The 15,403-nt window shown below is 42.4% G+C and overlaps 1 protein-coding gene across 2 annotated transcripts in view; it reads left to right on the plus strand.

Annotated features, from left to right (window-relative positions):
* Positions 1-7,674: 7,674 nt before the first annotated feature.
* The window catches only part of ARID3B (AT-rich interaction domain 3B), a 50,958-nt gene continuing 43,229 nt past the window's right edge, over positions 7,675-15,403 (plus strand). For both annotated transcript variants that reach the window (XM_023524421.1, XM_011382073.2), the window contains exons 1-2: positions 7,675-7,779; positions 10,313-10,995. In XM_023524421.1, the coding sequence (XP_023380189.1) occupies positions 10,390-10,995 (606 nt within the window). In that variant the 5' untranslated portion in view covers positions 7,675-7,779; positions 10,313-10,389. The remainder of the gene's footprint in view (positions 7,780-10,312; positions 10,996-15,403) is intronic.

The raw sequence follows: 15,403 nt of genomic DNA on the forward strand, positions 1-15,403 counted from the left end.
ATGAGTGGAAGCAATGTGGGCCAGTTTGTGACCTAACGGGTGGGAGAGCACAAGATGAAGGAGCCTAGGGCCCTGAAGGACAGCAATGAAGGAGAGCCACCTCCCTGACCCGAGTATCTGTCCAGGACTGTTCGGTAAGCAAGAAATAAACGATTTTGCCAAGTTGTCTTTTGGATCTATTTGTTACAGTAGTTTTGCCCACAATACTGATACAAACCCCGTGAGTCATGCTTCTCCAACATAGTGATTATGTATGTACATCCTTTTTAAACATAATTATTAATGGTAACATACTAAACACCCTGTAATGAACCTTGCTTTTTTCATTTTATGTCCTGGAAAGTGTTCCGCGTCAGTACATTAAAAATTTGCCCATTTTTTTCTTTTTTGCTTTTTGATAGCTTAAGTACCACGTGTCATTGAACCAGTTCCCGACTGATGGACATTTAGGCTGTCTCTAACCTTCTGTTAGTGTCTTGTGTTCCAGTTCTTTCAGCTGGTACTCTGCAAATGCAAGGAGCAGGTCCATGTCCAGCAAGGTTTGGTTTTACTGTCTGATTTAGGGCTTCATGTCCAGCAAGGTTTGGTTTTACTCTCTGATTTAGGGCTTCAGGTAGCTTCTTTTAGCCAAATTATAAAACTGATATGCAACATATTGTTGATTCTCTGTAGCCCATTACTGTAAAATATATAATGAAAACTAAAATATCGTTACAAGTCTAATATTTACACTGATGGGAAAAATATAGCATGGCAGTTAACAGCACAAATTGCAGTCAGACAACCCTGGATTCAAATCTCAGCTCTGCTACCTATAACATGTAACTTAATCTCGGCCAAGTTACTTAACTCCTGTATTAGTTTTCTCACCTGTAATATGGGGGTTATCGTGAGGAATAATTGATAATGTAAGTGAAGCGCTTAGTGCATGAAAACTATCAGTTAATAATACTGTAGATTTATCCTTAATATATAATTTTTTCTAATTATCAAAGAAAGCAAAAATTAAATTTGAGTCTAAGATTAGGGCATGTATCATAACTATCTTTGTTAAGATGGGAAATTGTTTTTTCAAAAGATTAAATCATCATTCCTTTTTAAAAAAATGATTTTATTTTACATACTTTTCTGTAACTTGCTAGTTTCTCTTTAATTCCTACCACTGACATCTTCCTACATACATTTCTAATATTATCATTCTTTTTAATGGCTATAACCACTTTTCTTTGGGTAACTATTTTTAATAAGAAGAGAGCCGTCAAATCTTGTGACTAATTCATTCTAATTTTGTAGCAAACTATTAAGGTTAGATTGTACTGGGTCGGGGCTGATCCTATATTGTAGGTACAGAAAATTCAGTCATTGTGCATGCCATAATTAATGTTAAAGCAAACAACACAGAGGCTTCAAGGCTTTCAGCAGTGAAAAGAGTTGTAGAAAACATATACAAATATAAATGCCATTCTCCCAGCACTTGAATTCCAGAAGTGAAACTGGAGGGCTGAACTGTCCATATTAGGAAATGACTAGTTGCTCCATGACCACAGTGTTAAGCTAGTATTTTGCCCTTTTTCTTGGCAGGGATGGGGGGGTGGGGGCCATGAAAGGGAATTGGTCAGGAGATTGTTATTAGATCCATTAGCTTTATAACTACTCTATTCTCTTCCACCATGATCTTGGGGCAGTTATAAGCATTATAAAATCAAACTTTCACTTTGGTTGGAGAGACTGAAAACTCAGTTCAGTTTTTAATGATGAAGTTTCTGAATCAGATTCCCAAGTGATGTTATGTGTTATTCCCTGGAATTTCAGCAGGGTTAGAAGCCTGTGTCAAGATTGGTTTGACTCCATCAAAGGATTCAACATATGTTCTTGCTATAAAGTAGTAACTGAAAGCCTGGGGTATAGACAACCTTTTCATCCTCTTACACTGAATATATTTCACCTTAATAAAATATCAGGAACTCCCACTATATAGTTTCCTTTAGCTAAGAATCAGGGATAAAATAGCATTAAGCTTACAACAGGACATAGCTGTGTGGGGGCAATAAAGACACAATGAGCCAGGGGCCCAAACCTAACAAAAGCAAGTGCTCCCAACTCTGTATTTAGGAAAATTCTTTTCCGGTTAAGTTCCCCCGGTATACTTTGCATCCTCTGAGCTCATGTTTCCAAAATACTTGCCTGGTGTCCTCCATAATGTCTCTATACTTTTCTCCTGAAACTGACAGATTTTTTAAAATTCAAGGCAACCTTAACAATAGAAAATGCATATTATTGTCCTTGATAACTCAAGATTCAGTGCTGGTGCTTGGAAATAAAGATTTTTGATGGATGTAAAGCCTTTGGGTATGTGATAGGCATCTATGGACGCGTTTACTGCAATTGGTTGGCCCCACGATTCTGCGAACAAACCAAGCTCACAGCCAACCAGACTTCAGTTCAAGCACCCTCACCTCTTAGTCTCACCAGTACTTGTTTTAAGTCTGACTTATAACAGCTCTGTCGGATGAGGGGCCAGATGGCTCCCAAAGCTTCCTGCTCTCTTTTGCTCTGGCAGTTTGTGGGCAGCTGAGTGCTGGGGCCACCAGAAATCTGGATGAGCTTTCAATAAAGTATCAAGGAGAGTGAATCAATCCAATGTTTTCAAAGATGAGTCACTTTAGGATTGGCCCTTTTACTTGCCTTAGAGGTCTGACTTCTATTCTCAGGTGAGGGAAAGGGTAATAGAGTCAAAGCAGTTCCTCAGAATGTTGGGAAATCCCTGAGTCACAGGATTGAAAAGAATATTTGTAATGAGAGTAGCTAACTGCAGGGGAATGCTGGCTGTCCACTGCCAGGAGTCTTCATTACTTAGGAGATGTTCTCAAAGTTCAGCTTTGAGCCTCACTAATTAGGTACTGGCAGTTCCCCAAGGTTGACTGGCTTGTGGAGGCTGACATTTCATACATATAGCTCAAGACATCAGATATCAAATACCAATTGTCTGATTCAAAATATGAACAGTTTTGTGAAAGGACCCAGAAGTCACCCTGATGGGCATCTCTCCACCCTCCTTCCAGCTCCAGCCCTGGAAAATACACTGAACACTGAAAGCCCAATCAGGCTGCAGGTAACATTAATGGTGCCTCCACCTCCACCATAAAGAATTCCCCCTCAGAAATATGTGGACTTGGTACACCCCTTTCCCCTCCCCCACACCCCTTAGACTGTCACATTCTTTCTTTACACATGTTAATGCCATTTATTCAGTAGAGGCTTTGCATGCTAACAGAGGCTCCCTGAGGCTATAACCTAGATCTCAGGAGGAGAAGAAACCTTAATAATCATCAAGTCACATTTTAATTTTCCATTAAAATGTAACTGTACAGTAGAAGGTACAATAACTGTAGGACAGTCTTCTGCCTTATTAGGGTAATCAATTGTGAAAAACCTCTTGTGGGACCAATGCATGTTGAAAATGTAATCACCATTAATTTCGACGGCAAAACATTTTATATGTTCCCTGAGTCCCAAAATTGACAACCACTCATCTGAAAACACCATATCTCATTCAGATAGACACAATTACATCAATAACTAACATTTGCTATCATAAACAAACTATAGGTACTTTCCTTTCATTAGTTATGACTAATTATTAATCTACAATATGGCCATTTGCTTGTTGTTTCTTAGCTTTTATGCTATGTACATTTAAGATTAAATTTATAACAACACACATACAAATGATACCCAATATTTATACCCTTATTTTTAAAATAAGAAAATCAGTGAAAACCATACAAATGATATTACTTTAACTGAACAAGTTGAAATACAACAGACATCATGGGTAAGATTATCCCTGCTATAAATAAGCAAAACTATAAGAAATCTGGTAGGAGATCTTAAAGTAACATAGGCCATCTTGGTAAGTATGATGCCTGATGACTCCAAGAAGTATACCCAAATACACCCCGATAGTTGCAAAAAAAAAAAAAAAAAAAAAAAAAAGCCTTGGATCAGTTATCTGCGGTTGCAAAACAAACCACCTCAAAATTTATTGGTTTAACTTTAAAACAATAAACATAATTTTTCACTGGTCTGTGGGTTATATAGGGGTTTCTACTGGTCTGGGCCAACACAGCTGAGCCTAGCATAGCTGAGCCTCAATAGTCTGCAATGGCCTGGCTCACATTTCTGGTAGTTGGCAGGCTAGCTGGTCTAAGGGGCCACATTCATGTATGGCAGTTGGTTAGAAGTCAGATGGGATGATTACCACATTTCTCTCATTATCCATCAGATTAGCATAAGTTTTTCACAAGGTGGTAGAAGAGTTCTCAGCAGGAGAGAGCAAGTCAGCACTTTTAAAACTCTCCTTTTATCAGACTTGCTAATGTCCCATACAACGAGGTAAGTCACGTGGCCAAGCCTAGATTCAGAGAATGGAGAAACAGACTCCACCTCTTGATTGGAGAAGCTGAAAAAAATAGTAAGTCCACACTTAATGTTCTGCAACTTTAAGTGAAACAACATATAGTAAAACCAATTTTACCATAGGCTAATTGATATAAATAAGAGTTAAGTTCCCACAGCATCTCATCACTGTTATAATGAAATGTTATTCAAGGACCTGCTATACTGTGGCGATTCTGTTCAATCTCCCACACCTTTGAAGTCAAAGTAGAGAGATTTTTAAATAATATTCCTTGTGAACAGATGTGTATCTCAGGGTTTAAACGTATTTCTATGAAGGGGGTGAGGGCTCTTCTCATTTAACTACTGAGGTCATGCCCTTTTGGGTCCTCTACTACACCTGCAGCAAAGAGATAAAACCAAAGAGGTATGCAGAGGCTAGGGCTCTATAGGCCATATGAAGAAATTTAGATCTTGATCCCAAGAGCAATGGGAAGCCATAGAGTGTTTTAAGGAGAGAGATAAGATCACTTGGGCTGCATTAAGCACTGTAATTCTAGCTTTGCTAGGAAGGGGAATAGTAAGATAAAGCTCTAGTCACAGAATATGGGGCCAAGGGACAGTTTGTGTGTGTGTTTTAAACAAAAGATGGTTGAAATGAAAGCTTGTTTGAATACTAATGGAAGGATCCAATATTGCAAGAGGTTAAAGGGAACACCCTGAGCATGGGGAAGGGAAACTTAAGCACACATGGAAGTTTGGCTTTAAAAAAATTGATCATACAATAAAATTGATTGTATTTTTGTTGTACAGTTCTATTGATTTGACCACCTGGATAAATTCATGTAACTGCCACCACAACCAGGATAGAGAAGAGTCGCAGTACCTTAAATCCTCTGTTTTGCTATCCCTTTATAGTTAGTTACTCCTCCACCCCTAACTATCCCTTTATAGTTACTCCTCCACCCCTGGCAACCACTGACTTATTCTCCACCACTACAGTTTTAACCTTTTCAAGAGTGTCATTTTGAAGTCTTTCTTTATTGTTATGTTGTTGTAACACCAAGTTGGTGGGTATATCAATTCTTTATTCCTTTTTGCTGTGGAGTAATAATCTATAGATCAACTTTTGATAGTATTACCCAGGTCAATAAATGATATCACTAGTCTACCAATTACTTGGGCCAAAAACCTTAGCATCATCCTTGACTCTTCTCTAACCTGTACATTAGCAAACCCCGGGGCTTTACTTTCAAAATACATCTAGAATCTGACTTTTTACCATCCCCACTGCTGTCATCTAGTTCAGGCCACCATCATCTCCTGTCAAAACAAATGTGTCCACTCTTATCCCTCCACACTCATAGCTACTCTCCATACAACAGCTAGAATGATTCTCTTAGAGACTTAAGTCTGAATGAGTCATTCTTCTGCTCAAACTCTCCAGTGGTTTCAGTGGTAACAATCCAAAGATGTCATCATGGGCTACAAGGCCTTGCATGACTGGGCCCCTGGCTACTTCTCTGATCTCATCTCCTACCACTCTCCCCCTCACTATCAGCTACAGTGGTGTCCTTGCTATTCCTACAGCATGTCAAGAATGCTTTTGCCTCAGATCATTTGAGTTTGCTGCCACCTCTGTCCGGAACACTCTTTCCCTAGATATACACATGGATCACTCCCATCGTCAGTTCCAGTTTCTGCTTAAATGTCCCTTATCAATGAGTCCTTCTGACTAACATCTAAAATAGCAGCTACCTGACACCACTGTCTAACCCTTACCCTGCTTTGTTCTTCTTCACAACACACACACATATATATATGTTTCTGTCTCCCTGCACTAGAAAAATCCCTTAGGACAAGGAATTTTTTTTTGTTCAGCGCTCAACAAGCACCTACATGAATGCTTCTTGCAACTAGTAGGAGTTCAATGAATATTTTTGATTGAATAAATTATAGGGAAAAGGACAGTATAAGAATACATGTAGATTTCTAGATTCCGGGGCATTCTATTTTCTGTTACTTATATGTACAGTAAGATAATCAGGGGAAGGGGTCTAGGATATGTTGGGTTAAAGATATGCAGAGATAGTGAAGAGCAAGTTAACTAGAAAAATGCAATGAAATTTCCAGGCACTGTGCACAGCCCACTTAAGGTTGAAACTACTAACTTAGTGATTCCAATCTGTTCATGAGAAAATTTTCTATGAAAAGGTACAGGCATGGAGAAGCATGTCGGTAAGAGCAGGATTGTAACGATGTACTGTTGAAGCTAAGATGGATAAAAAGGAAAGTGAAGAGTGAGGATTAAGTAGGGGCTTCCAAAAGGTTGGATGTCCTGATAAAGTGAAAACAAGTTGTGGTGAGGTTCTAGAGCAGTCGAGCTGAGAAGATATCAGTCTGTGGTTGGACAGAAGGACGTTCCAATTACTGATTCATGACATGATAGCGTTTCTGGTGATAAGATTCAAGTGTTTGACTGGGATTGGGAGGCTGATGTAAGGGTCAGTAGAGCTGAGCCCTGGATGTTAAATGGGTTGTCCACACTGACTATGAAATTATCAAGATGGGAGACAGGAGAGAAAGTAAGGCAAGGAGCTGGATGCACAAATAAGCAGATGCTCTCTACAGAGTCGGATAAATGGGGAGCAGAGTCTTGAGAGTAAGCATCGGAGAAGGGTTTTGGGGAGACGACAGTATTTGGCACAAAGTCCCCCACCTTTGGAAGCTGAAAAGTGAGAACACTAGTCCATATGAGGGATTCCAGGGGATGCCTCAAGGGACAGCCAGGTCTCAGTCCAGGAAGGAATGAGATTCAGAGAAAAGCTGATTTGGAAGCGAGAATCTCAGAGAAACCCGGTTTAAAGGTTGGAGGTTGGGGAAGGGACAGAAGCAACATAAAACCCTGACTCTCCTTGTCCTTTACCTTCCTCCCAACAATCGCCCGCGCCACGTCAACTTTCACAAACAGAAAACGCGCAGAGAAAACTACACAAACAAGCACTCTTCAACTCTCCGCGGAAGTGCCCACGCCAGAACGCCTCGGTGTCCGCGCTTCCCCATTGGTGGAAGTTTCTGCCAGCTTCAACCAGCTTCCGCTCACGACTAGGTTGAGCGGGGCCGTCTCTAAAAGTCACTTCCGCCCGACCCCGCCCACCCGATCTCTTTTTGGATGCTTCCGGTTTTAGGCCGCGCCCCATCTCGTGCGGCCCCGCCCCCTCCCCGCCCTGGGCCGACGGGCCGCCCCGCGGCGCCGCTTCCGGTGCGGGCCCCGCCCCGGCTGTGGCCCCCGGCTGCGGAGAAGTCTGAGACGCAGCTGCCGCGCGGGGGCCTGAGCGGCCGCTTCCACCACCGCCCGCAGATTTGGGGCGCCCAGCACAGGTAAGCCGCGTGGGCCCAGCTCCCTCAGCCGCTGCGGGAGCGGAGGCTGCAGCAGGTGGAAGGCACTGAGGGGTGGAACGGGAGGCAGGTGTGCAGGGAGAGACGTGAAGGAGCTGGCCGGAGGAGCGCGGGGGCCGCGGAGGAAAAGTGAGAGCGCTGGGAGGAGTATGGAGACGCCCTGCGCCCATTAGGGTAATTGGAGATAAAGGGACGAGCAGAGTAAGGGGCCCCCCGGGAACTGAGAGGGCGAGGATAAGGTGGGGTCGGGGCGATCAGAAGAGAACCAGCGGATTGGCTGGGAGGACTTGGTAGAGGTAAAAGTGATACGGCTGGATTGGGGAGTATAAAGAATAGGGGTCCGGAATAACCAGGTGGGAAAGTGTGGGGCTAGAAGGGGGCTGGAACTAGAGGGATCCCGGAGCGAAGGTAAAGGGAGTGGTGGGCGAGGTTGGGTTCAAAGCTGCAAACAGTCGATTGCTCTGGGGTTGGTGGTCCGGGAACTTTAGGAGAAACGGGAGAGGGGGCCATGTAAAAGGATGAAGTGGCTTAGATTTCTCAGACAACTTTTCTAAATGTAGGCAGGTGGTGTTGTTTGGATCGACTGGCTGTTGAAGGACGGGGGAAGATGGGCTTTTTTTTTAGGCGAGGTTGTGTGTATTGAGTTGTAGAACTGAGTCATCTCAATCTTATTAAAGAGGCTGTGAGACACCTCCTCCCCTGCTAGGGACAGCATACAGAGAAGATGGTGCCACAAGACAAGAAGCAGTTCAATGACTGGCAGGACGTGGTTCAGAAATTTCCCATTCGTGATTGATTGAACGTAATGATTATAAGAAAAATTAAAATGATCACTGAATTATTTGCTTTTTTCTTTTGTTTAATTTTCTTTGACTCAGATTGTTGTTTTTTTTTTTAATGAACACTTTTGCCAACTGGATTTAATGTAGGTGTAAGTTTTTTTTTATGCTTTGTTACACTACAAAAAGGGCTAAAGGAGAATGAAAGTATTGCTGCAGGCATAACTCACTTTGTAGAGTGCTAAGAACTAAAGGCAGTTAAGTATCAAATTGGAATTTGAATCTTTCACAGACTACAAGAGGCAAAAGCAGTGCTCCTAAGATAAATAGAAAATTAGAGTTTATCTCTACTTTTTTACCTTTTTCTCTAACCCATTAAAATATTTATAAATCCAAACAGTTTTTATTGCTAGAAATGTGATTACTTCCCCATGAATTTTTGGAGACGCTAAAGGTATTTAGTTTTGTTAATCTTTCTACCCAATCCTAAAACAATGGAACAATGCAAATATCAAGTCCCAACCTGTGCAATGCAGCTCCTTCTATGTGGTGATAACATTATATGCCATACTGCAAGTCCTCTTCACCTTAAATTTGCCCAAGCATAGTAGTAACCCATTCAGTTATGGAGACTTGCTGAGGAAACAAAACTCAAGTGAGGCTTGTTGGGGGTGGGGACTTGGAGAGTAGGAAGGGAAGCGGGAAGGAGAGGAGGAGGAGGAGAGCGTGTGAAAGGGGTGTGTGTTTGGAGACTGATTGGTAAGAATGCTGATAAACCAGCCCCCGGAATACTTGGCCTGAAAGCCTTTTCTTTTTGTATTCATTGTAGAATGTAGTAGAAGTGAATCAGAATGAAAGGGTATGTGAAGAGATTTGGCTGTTTATAAAAAGGAAGCATTAACTTGTATAGGCAGTATTGACCTATTTCAAATTAATTAACTTTAAAATCTCCAGAGGAATTTGTTTTTGAGTGATGATTGCGATTTGAAACTCTTGCCTCCTTGCCGGATTGGGGGGTATACATTTCTTTCATGTTGTTGAAATTAGATTCTTTTTGAGGCAATAATGTCCAGTTGGCATGGCCCAGCCCACTTGAAAAGCAGGCTGGCAGTTCGATCTGGAAAATTTGAAAAGTTTAAACCCAAGAGGAGTTTATTAAGTTATTTTCTGTGAGAGAAATTGTCTTTCTGCCTGAGAGCTCTGTGTCTAGCTTAAATGATAATTTCTTTCTCTGATGGGCCTGATAACATGAGTAATATTTTCTTCTTTGTAGGCAGGCCCTTCTTTTCATTATTGTGGTTTTTGTACTCAGTATTTGTACAGTGCAAAACCAGTTGCTTTTTCAGTAATAAACATTAATATTTGGTAATGTTGAGGGAAAGCTATCATAACACGGATGTTTGTAGACTAGATATCATCCGGATTTGCTTCTTTTTAAACCTACAGTAGTCCATCACTAAGATTTATCCCATATTTCCCATCTTAAATTCTGTTTTTCTTCTTCACGCCCTTCCCTACTCACCCAATCCCCAAAACTCCTACCACTCACTCATCTTAAAACTCAAGTTTAGAAGCATATGTTTAGTGCTCAGAGCTTATGTTTAGAACTCAAGTTTAGAAGCATATGTTTAGTGCCCTTAACTTGAGGAAAGAAAGCTTTTTTTTTTATACCTGTTTTACATAGGTTTTTTTTTTTCTTCTTTCTCCTTCTTTGTGGTTTCTATTAATTACCTAAGGTTTAGACTCACTGTGCCTGCTGGGCTGTGCCCAGGTCCAGAGCCATGCCAGTTGGTGGGTGAAGCTTGAGGCAGTGATGGAGCCGCCGCAGCAGCCACAGCAGCCACAGCAGCCGCAGCAGCAGCAGCAGCCTCAGCAGCAGCAGCAGCCGCCGCCGCAGCCGCAGCAGCAGCCGCAGCCGCCACTGCACCAGGCTCCTCTGCAGATGGATGCCAGAGAGAAGCAGGGACAGCAGATGAGAGAAACCCAGTTCTTATATGCCCAGAAGCTGGTCACACAGACTCTTCTTTCTACCACACCTGGGAGGCCTTCTGGCAGTCCTGCCCTGGGTCCCTTAGCCAGAGTTCCTCTGGCCACAGCAGTGACCCGAGTTTTTGAACGGAGCAACGTGAACTCAGAGCCTGAGGAAGAGGAAGGAGGTTTGGAAGATGAGGATGGGGATGATGACATTGCAGAGGTGGCTGAGAAAGAGGTCCGGGATGCTGCAAAATATTTTCATGTGCAGAAAGTGGCTCACCAAGACCCCAGAGTGGCACCCATATCTGGTCTCCTTCCAGCACCAGGGCTCCCACCACAGGGACAGCAAGCTAAAGAAGACCATACCAAAGATGCTGCCAAGGCCCCACCTTCAGTTTCTGCAGCTGGGCAGGCAGGCTGGAATCTGGATGAGCAGCTCAAGCAGGTCAGTCTTTCTGGTGTGGGGGTCATTTGTTCTTCCTAAAGGCTAGCCAGAGAGGGGTACTGGATGTCCAGAGCCAGGGTCTGTGCCAGTTGTGCCTTTTTACCCCACTTTAGTGACCAGCAGCCTAGACATGAATAGACTGAATTTTTTTGCCATGCATGTTTTTTCGAATAAAGCAATGAAATATGTAAGTTACTCCTCACGTGTATTGTTCCAAGTTTGAAGTGAAAGAATGTCAGTACAGTTGTTTTTTAAGGAAGGATGAGATTGCAACAGTGTTATGAAGGTTATCTAAAAATGAGATGCATGACTCTAATTAGTTTGTCTAGTAATATAAAAGAACAGTTTATATTTGCCTAAGACAGTTTCTAAGCTCCAGGCTAACCCAGGATCATGCTCTTTAAGGACAGTTTTGTTGTTTTGCAGTTAAACATAGCTGATGAGAAACTCTTGCATTATGTATATTTTCTAACAACGAGCTTTGTAGACATGATTTCATTTCATAGGAAAGAGTAGACCTCAAAATTCCCATTTTAGCCAAGGCAAGCTTAAGTGATTTTCAAATATAGCTGAGCATCAGTCAACTAGGGAGCTTTTAAAAAAATACAGATTTGGGGTTCTTAATTATCTCAGGGAGTGGAGCCTAAGGAAGCTGTTCTTAGCCAACCCTTGGACTTCTTATTCTTCTTCTCTTTCTGACCTGCAATGCAGTTTTTCCTCACCCAAAGAACAGGAGCAATGATAAGTTGCTCCAGGTTAAGTGAATTATTGATCCTTAGTCAGGGAGTTCATGATAAATCTAGTAATGTCTGGATATTCCCTATAAACACATACTCTGCATGTGGTCCAATGGTGCTGTTTAGAAATCAGTGAAGAGCTGTGGATTTTCACAGGGCAACTATAAGTCACATAAGAAAATCCTTTGGAACCTGAAAAATCAGCTTCTTTGTATAAAGGAGCCTGTGCAGTTCATCTGAGTTTACTACAATAGCAGTATTTGCAGTTGATTCCAAAGCCAGCAAAGTGAGGTTCAAATCCCATTCATCCATTTATTGCCTTATGATCTTTCGATAGGGCTCTTCATTCTTCTGAGCCTATATGTCATCTTGTCTGTGCAGTAAAAATAATGAAGCATACCTCCTAAGGATGTTGTGAGGATTAACTTAGCTAGCACATGGTAGATAGTAGTGCTCCAGGTATTCTAATACAAACAGTGCCGTCCCTCTTGCATCCACACACACGTGCTCTGAGGCAGGGATGATGCTGAGATGCACAGAGATTTTCCGTCATCGCCAGGGAGGTAGTGGCAGAGCTAGGACAAGGATCAGAGAAGCCCAGCTTCCACGACAGCAGCAGCCTGGCCGCCAGCCCAGACCAGCCTCCAGGCTGATTGCTCTGGTTTAGCAAAACATCTGTGAGTTGCCAGCAGCCCCCGCACTGCTGTGGGGTTGGCAGGGTTCCATGCTGGCCGCTGAGTCAGCTCATAGTGGGATCCCGCCCTAACAGCACTGGGAAAGTTCAGGCCCCAGGCAGCTGGGCTGCCCCCGCCTTGGCAGCTGGCCAGCTACTGCGTGTGTGCGGTCGTTCCTAGAAAGTGCAGCGCGTGCGAGGAACAAATGGAGTTCCAGAGCCTGTCTGTCTTCAGGAAGTGCAGCAGGTGTTGAGGTCAAGCCATTAGAGCTTTGAAAAAAGAGACTCTTCAGAACTGGCGTGTGTGTGCACACATGTGCACACGGTGGCAGGCACCCAGCGCAGCAGCCCCATGGCTACGCAGCTCAGTGCTCAGAGGGCTGGCTGTTGGTTTCTAAAACCCTTTGAGTTCATTTTAAGTCTCTTGAGGCATACACTCTAATTATAGATGCCCGGCAGAGCACTGCTAAAATGTTTTATAACTGCCAGTGTAGCCAAGGCCTAATTTTGCCCCCTAAGTTTACCTTCCCCCTGGATTTGGAGAGCAAGAACTAGATTAGGGGGGTCACTGGTTAACAGTGACTTAAAACCTTAGATGCGTACCTCCTTTTTCTTCTGAATTTAATTTTACAAAATCAGTTTGTTCTGTGCCCTCCTCTGTCTGATCCTGCTTTTAAGGGAGTAAACAGCATGCTTAGGGATTAAAAAACCTTTAAGTTGTGCTTTGGAAGAAGGGCTAAAATATTAATATTGTTGGGAGAGCCTATAGAAACCATTAGGAAACACGAGACTAGCTGTTTTATTGTTCACAGTCTTGTTTCTTATGCAATTAATTTCTAGAAAGCAGAAATAGAGTACCCTCTAGCAACGATTACAGAAATGTTTTACAGTTGACACAAAATGATCTTATTGTTAATGTGTTGTAGTGTCCTTTTTCTTTTATACAACAAACTTTTACAGAGGCTTCTTTGAGTCAGGCCTGTGTTCCATGGACTAAGGCATGCTTCTCCCTCCAATAGCTCACAGTCTAGCAGAGGCAGTGTGGGAAGCTCAAGGGGGTTTGGGTCTTGGGTTTGCAACAGTTTTGCTCTGACCTTAGTCAACTGAACCTCAACTGTTCAGTCTGAGCTATGCTGCAGATATTTTAAAACAAGGTTTTGTTTCATTCACACACCGAGGTAAAAAATAATAGTAATAATTTTTGTCTATAGCATAGCTAGCATAATTTGGTAAACCACCAGGAATACTCAACAGTATTTTGCAAGATTTGGGGTTGGGGAGAGGTTGCATGCATCAGCCAACTGAAAAGCAAAATTTGGAAAGCTTCAGGGCTCCACAGATTATCTTTTGTTTCTCAAATCTTTCTTAGAACACGTGAAGTCAAAATAATTTCAAGGATTCTCTTTGTAGAAACTCTTAGAAAATAATTGCTTCTCAAGCATGGATCCTTAGAAATAGTGTAAGATTCTCTGACACCAGAGCGATGGGAAGATGGATAATGCCACTGAGCCCAGTGTTCTAAAGCCCATCAGATTTTGATGGGCAGAGTAAATGATTGTAAAACAAGACATTAGACAAAGAACTGAGTGTCCCTTCTCTCAAGGGAGAGCAGTAGAGTTCTCGTCAGCATACAATCAACTGGGGAGTGTTGCTGGCTTATTAAAGGTGGTTGTCTGTCCTCTCAAAAAGGGGGATGTTTAGAAAGTTCAGGCTTTGTCTGTGTTGAACCTGTTAGTGGAGCCAGATTTCCAGAAAGGTGTAGACTCCCTCTCATAGAATAGAAAGATGAGCAATGGCTTAATAGGCATGCAGAACCAGAGTGTGTATCTGATTTTCTGCATACTTCGACAGTCACTTTGGTTACTGAGTGTGGGAAGGAAGGATGATTGACTGCTTGGTCTCCAGAATCTATTACCAGGAGTCCCTCTCAGTAATAGGGTGTGGTCTCTTGGGCTAAGCCTGATATTCTTGGTATATACTGCATGTCTTTGGAACGTTAGATGGGTTTGTTTGTTTTTTTTTAAGATTGTGCAAACTATTGCCTGGAAGAAAATAAGATTATCAGCTTTCCCCGCTTTCTTTGTAGGTTTATCTTGCATGCCCTGAGCTTCTATAATCACAGTGAAGTCCATCTAGATCAGTGGTTCTCAATTGGAGGCAATTCCCACCTCTTCCTGCCTCCCGGGGATGTTTGGCAATGTCAGGAGACATGTTTAGTTATCATGATTGGGGCTGGGGAAGATATGCTATTGGCAAATAGTGGGTAGAGCAGGGATAGTACTAAACAGCCTACAGTGCACAGGACAGCCCTCCACAACAGAGAATTATCTGCTCCAAAATGTCAGTAGTGCTAAGGTTGAGAAACGCTGCTTTAGATTGTGTAATTAGAAAGAGAACATTTGCTGTGCTTTCATCAGACGCTGCCTTAGGCTCTGTTCCTTTGTGTTTCAGTCTTTGTAACCAAGAAGTTTGGTAACCTTGAGTTTTCTACACTTCTATTTTCAATATTTATGTTGAGTTCATGTCATCACCTGTAGTCATCTGGATGAACAGACTTTCTGTCATTTGGGTTAGGGTTGGGACCTAGAACTTGCATTTTCTTATGTATCTCTACCAGCAATTCTTCCAGGCCAGCCTTCCATGATCTCTAAGATGAGAGACGTCTAATTTGTGAGAGAGCTTTTTTGCTCTTTTCGACATTAACCCCAAAAGGTTAAGGCAGGAATACTCAGCAAACTTATTACTTAGTAACAGATTTAATTACTAAGTCAGCATTAAATCAGCCAAAAGATATGGATTTAGATTCTAGCTCCACCACTTGGGACAGATGTCCTAACCTACCTCTGTCAACCCACGACATCTATCCTAGAGGATGATAATCCTCTCCCACCATCCTTAGGGAGTGATTTTAAAGATATTACAAAGGAGTGGGTTTTTTTCTTGTGATTTATTGTATTATCTCCCTCCTTCCTAACTTATAGCCAGCAATTAAAAGCCA

The sequence above is a fragment of the Pteropus vampyrus genome, unplaced genomic scaffold (assembly GCF_000151845.1).
Source record: "Pteropus vampyrus isolate Shadow unplaced genomic scaffold, Pvam_2.0 Scaffold462, whole genome shotgun sequence".
Lineage (NCBI taxonomy): Eukaryota > Metazoa > Chordata > Mammalia > Chiroptera > Pteropodidae > Pteropus > Pteropus vampyrus.